At 49.4% G+C, this 5420-nt stretch overlaps 1 protein-coding gene across 1 annotated transcript in view; it reads left to right on the top strand.

Moving 5' to 3' along the window:
* LOC108285317 (40S ribosomal protein S2-like) overlaps window positions 1–819 on the top strand; it is a 5654-nt gene extending 4835 nt beyond the window's left edge. The window contains exon 2 of the mRNA XM_037729157.1: window positions 69–819. Within this exon, the coding sequence (XP_037585085.1) occupies window positions 69–641 (573 nt within the window). The 3' untranslated portion in view covers window positions 642–819. The remainder of the gene's footprint in view (window positions 1–68) is intronic.
* The last annotated feature ends 4601 nt before the right edge of the window (window positions 820–5420 follow it).

Raw genomic sequence — 5420 nt, 5'->3', positions numbered from 1 at the left:
GTGATCCACCCGCCTCGGCCTCCCAGAGTGCTGGGATTACAGGCTTGAGCCACCGCGCCCGGCCTAAGGATGAGGTTTTGAAGATTATGCCGGTGCAGAAGCGGACCCGAGTCGGCCAGCGCACCAGGTTCAAGGCGTTTGTTGCCATTGGCGACTACAATGGCCACGTCGGTCTGGGTGTTAATTGCTCTAAGGAGGTGGCCATTGCCATCCGTGGGGCCATCATCCTGGCCAAGCTCTCCATTGTCCCGGTCCGCAGAGGCTGCTGGGGGAACAAGATCGGCACGCCCCACATGGTCCCTTGCAAGGTGACAGGCCACTGCGGCTGTGTGCTGGTTCGCCTCATCCCCACGCCCAGGGGCACTGGCATTGTCTTGGCACCTGTGCCCCAGATGCTGCTCATGATGGCTGGTGTCGATGACTGCTACGGCTCAGCCAGGAGCTGCACTGCCACCCAGGGCAACTTCACCAAGGCCACCTTTGATGCCATCTCTAAGACCTACAGCCGCCTGACTCCCAGCCTTTGGAAGGAGATGGTATTCACCGAGTCTCCCTATCAGGAATTCACTGACCACCTTGTCAAGGCCCGCGCCAGAGTCTCTGTGCAGAGGACCCAGGCTCCAGCTGTGGCTACAACATAGAGTTTTTATACAAGAATAATAAATTGAATTAACTCTGAAAAACAAAAATGTTACGATATACACGTTATATCTTAGTAGAACGGTTAGGCCGGATCAGAAAGCTAAATACCGCGCATTCTCACTTGTAAGTGGGAGCTAAACGTTGAGTATTTAGGGAGGGAAAGATGGCGACAACAGAAACTAGGTATTTCTGAAGGGGGGAGGGAAGGAAAGAGGGGACAACGGTTGAAAAACTGTTGGGTACTATGCTCAGTACCTGGTGACAGGATAAGTCGTAACACAAACCTCAGCATCATGCAATATACCCAGGTAACAAACCTGTACATGTACCCCCTAAATCTAAAATGAAAGTCGAAAAAAATAAAACGAAATAAAGCTATTAAATAAAAAGTGGAGACCTGGGGATAGCCACAAGAGGGCGCACTGAGCACAGGCTTACCTCCTCCCTTGGGAACTGAGTTTCTCGGCCACACCTTCGAGGCCCTGGCCACGCCTCCAGGACTCTGGTCACACCCCCAAGGCTCTGGCACTGCACCTAGACCTTAACCACAGGCTAAGGTCCTGGTCGAACCCTCAAAGCAGTGTCTGAAGCAGCTCATTCACGTTGCCAACTCCCCAGACTCTGACCACAAATGCATGCACAGACTTAGAGATCTTTGGAAACACAGAACCTTAAAACCATGGACTTTTCTTTCCTTTTTTTTTTTTTGAGATGGAGTCTGGCTCTGTTGCCCAGGCTGGAATGCAGTGGCGCCATCTCAGCTCACTGCAACCTCTGATTCCTGGATTCAAGAGATTCTCCTGCCTCAGCCTCCAGAGACATTACAAGCACGTGCCACCACGCCCAGCTAATTTTTGTATTTTTAGTAGAGACGGGGTTTCACCATGTTGATCAGGCTGGTCTCAATCTCCTGACCTCGTGATTCACTGCCCGCCTCGGCCTCCCAAAATGCTGGGATTGCAGACGTGAGCCATCGCACCTGGCCAACCATAGACTTTTCTTTCTTTCTTTCTTTTCTTTTTTTTTTTGTTTTTTGAGACAGAGTTTCTCTCTGTTGCCCAGGCTGGAGTGCAGCAGCATAATCTCGGCTCACTGCAACCTCTGCCTCCCTGGTTCAAGCAATTCTCATGCCTCAGTCTCCTGAGTAGCTGGGACTATAGGTGCATCTTGCCACACCTGGCTAACTTTTTGTATTGCTAGTAGAGAGGGAGTTTACCATTTTGGCCAGGCTGGTCTTGAACTCCTGACCTCAAGTGATCTGCCCACCTTGGCCTTCCAAAGTGCTGGGATTACACGCGAGAGCCACCGTGACTGGCCAAAGCCATAGACTTTTAAATCATGACTTTTACTTTGAAATCATTTTTTTTCTTTTGAAATCATTTTAAACTTACAGAGAAGTTGCAAGACTAGTTTCAGACATTACCTCCCTTTGCCTCTAAATGCTTCAGTTGGATTTCCAAGTACAGCAGAGCTGTGTACATTTCACAGTGATACTAGTATCAATAGTGCAGTACAGCCTGTATTCAAATTGCCAGCTGTCCCCAAACTATCTGTCATGGCAAAATATTTTCATCTCTTCAGTTTCCTTCAGTCTGGTACAGTTCCTTAGCTTTTCTCTGTTTTTCATGTAATTGACAGTTGTGAAGATTACAGTCCAGTTATTTTGGGGAAGGTCTCCTTGATTTGGGTTTGTGTGATATTTCCTTGCAATTAGATTCTGGTGGCAGGAGTGTTACAGAAGTGATGCTGTGTCCTTCTCTGTACATCATATCAAGAGGCACACGATGCTGGTTGTCCCAGGAGTGCTGATGAATTTGGCCACTTGGTTATTGTGAATCATGAAATCCCAGACCCACTGATTCACCAAGTCAGTCTCTTCCCTCTCTGGACCCTTCAGTTTCCCTGTCTGTAAAATTAAAGTTTGGCTTACACAAAGGTCTGCAAACACACTTAAAGAGCAGACGTGTTCTGTTTACCTCTCACACTCTTTTTTTTTTGAGACAGAGTCTCCCTCTGTCGCCCAGGCTGGAGTGCAGTGGCTTAATCACAGCTCGCTGCAACCTGCGCCTCCGAGTTCAAGTGATCCTTTCACCTTAGCTCCCAAGTTGCTGGGCACCACCATGCCTGGGTATTTTTTGTATTCTTTGCAGACATGGGGTATTGCCATGTTGCCCAGGCTGGTCTTGAACTCCTGGCCCATCCACCCACCTTGGCTTCCCAAAGTGCAGGGATTACAGGTGTGAGCCACCATGCCCTGATTTTGTGTGTGTGTGTGTGTGTGTGTGTGTGTGTGTGTGTGTGTGTGTTTGTGTCTGTGTGTGTGAGGCAAGGTCTCTGTCACTCCAGCTGGAGTGCAGTGGGATGCTTACAGCTCACTGCAGCCTCAATTTCCTGGGCTCAAGCGATCCTCCCTCCTCAGCCTTCTGAGTGTCTGGAACTGCAGGCACCTGCCACCATGTTTGGGATTAGAGGCGGGATCTATCTCCGTTGCCCAGGATGGTCTTGAACTCCAGGAGTCAATTTGTCCTCCCACCTCGGCCTCCCAAAGGGTTGGGATTACAGGTGTGAGCCACTGTGCCTGGCCATCGCTCACACTCCTAAAGTCATTTTTTTGAATGTCAGAGGCATTTAAGATTTGGCAGATTTCATGCACGCATCTAGGAGAGATGTTCTCTGCCTTTCTGGGTTTACTGGATGTGGTGAGAACACGCAGCTAGGGCCCTGAGAAATGCATTGAGGGTGTGACTTCTGGCATTAGAGCTGTCCCCGGGATGCTAGGACTGTCACCCAGAGGAGCTTTGGCAGTTGAGAGGTGAGTGCTTACATTTTTTTTTTTTTTTTTTTTTTGAGACAGAGGCTCACTCTGTCACCCAGGCTGGAGTGCAGTGGCATGATCTTGGCTCACTGCAACCTCTGCCTCCGGATTCAAGCCATCCTCCCACCTCAGCCTCCCTAGTAGCTGGGATTACAGATGTGTGCCACCATACCTTGCCAATTTTTGTATTTTTAGTAGAGATGGGGTTTCACCATGTTGGCCAGGCTGTAAGTGCTGAATTCTGTGAAGGCTGGGAGGCTGGAGACTCCAAGCAGGACCCTCCCCCCTATCTTTGAAGTCTGTGTTTCTCCAGCAGAAGGGGAAGAGTGGAAGGACACGTGCCCAGTCCCAAGATCTAGGAGGCAGAGAGGGGATTTCCATGTGTGCAGAGGCCAGATCCCTTGTTTTAGAGAAGTTACTTACCAAGTTCAGTGCTGGGTTCAGCTCTCAGGCTCAGGGACAGTTTCTCATACACAAAGAGCCACATCACCCGCAGCCTAGATCCACAGGCACAAGATGATTTCTGACACACGCCAGGCTGATGATGGGCCAGGTCCTGTGCTAAGTGCCTGACATCCAGACTCTCATTAAATGCTCAACCACCCGTCAACCCTGAGGGGTAGAGGGGATTCCCATTTTGCAGGTGAGGAAACTGAGGCTTCTTCTTCTTCTTCTTTTTTTTTCTTTTTTGAGGTGGAGTTTCGCTCTTGTTGCCCAGGCTGGAGAGAAATGGCGCGATCTTGGCTTACCGTAACCTCAGCCTCTTGGGTTCAACAATTCTCGTGCCTCAGTCTCCTGAGTAGCTTGGATTATAGGCATGTGTCACCATGCCCGGCTAGTTTTTGTATTATTGGTAGAGACAGGGTTTCTCCATGTTGGTCAGGCTGGTCTCGAACTCCCGACCTCAAGTGATCCGCCTGCCTTGGCCTCCTAAAGTGCTAGGATTACAGGCATGAGCCACTGCGCCCAGCCAAACTGAGGCTTATTAAATGCTCAACAGTGTGGTGGAGTCACTTCACCTTGAGTCATTTAGTCATTTAGTGGTGGAGCCCTGGTTGTGACAGATACACTTGTGGTCCCTCAATAGCCATTCTCTCCTCTTCCCTTTTGTTTTGTTTTGTTTTGTTTTTTGAGACAGAGTCTGGTTCTGTCTTGCCCAAGCTTGAGTGCAGTGGCTCCATCTCAGCTCACTGTGGCCTCCACCTCCTGGGTTCAAGCAATTCTCCTGTCTCAGTCTCCCAAGAAGCTGGGACAACAGGCATAAGCCACCATGCCCAGCTAATTTTGTATTTTTAGTAGAGACAGGGTTTCACCATGTTGGTCAGGCTGGTCTTGAACTCCTGACCTCAGGTGATCCACCCGTTTGTCCCCCAAAGTGCTGGGATTACAGGTGTGAGCCACCAATGCCCGGCCTTTCCTCTTCCTTTCATAACAGAACCCCTGAATTTTGGCTGAATGGGCACATGCTGCCCAGATAAAACCGAATTTCCCAGCCTCGGTTGTGATAGATGTGGCCATGTGACTCAATTTTGGGCAAATAGGATGTGATGTGTATGACTTCTGGGTTGTAACTTTAAAGGGTAGGGGCATACAGTTGGCTTTTGTTACTTCTTCCCAGTGGTTGGAATGTGGATGTGATGGTGGGAGCTGGAGCAGCCGTTTTGGATCACACAATGTAGGTGTGAGGTGAGGGCAGCAGAACAACCAGGTAGAAGGAGCCTCAGTTTCTGACATTTTGGCTACTATTCTAGACGATTCACTGGGCCTTTACATGAGAGACAAATAGACTTTCATCTTATTTAAGCTACTATAGGCTGGGCATGGTGGCTCATGCTGTAATCCCAGCACTTTGGGAGGCTGAGGTGGGTGGATCACCTGAGGTTGGAAGTTCAAGATCAACCTGGCCAACATGGTGAAACCTCGTCTCTATTAAAAATACAAAAATTGGCCAGGCATGGTGGCA

Source organism: Cebus imitator, unplaced genomic scaffold, assembly GCF_001604975.1.
Source record: "Cebus imitator isolate Cc_AM_T3 unplaced genomic scaffold, Cebus_imitator-1.0 Scaffold296, whole genome shotgun sequence".
NCBI lineage: Eukaryota > Metazoa > Chordata > Mammalia > Primates > Cebidae > Cebus > Cebus imitator.
The sequence above is the reverse complement of the archived record's forward strand: the minus strand, read 5'-3'. Positions and strand labels throughout refer to the sequence as shown.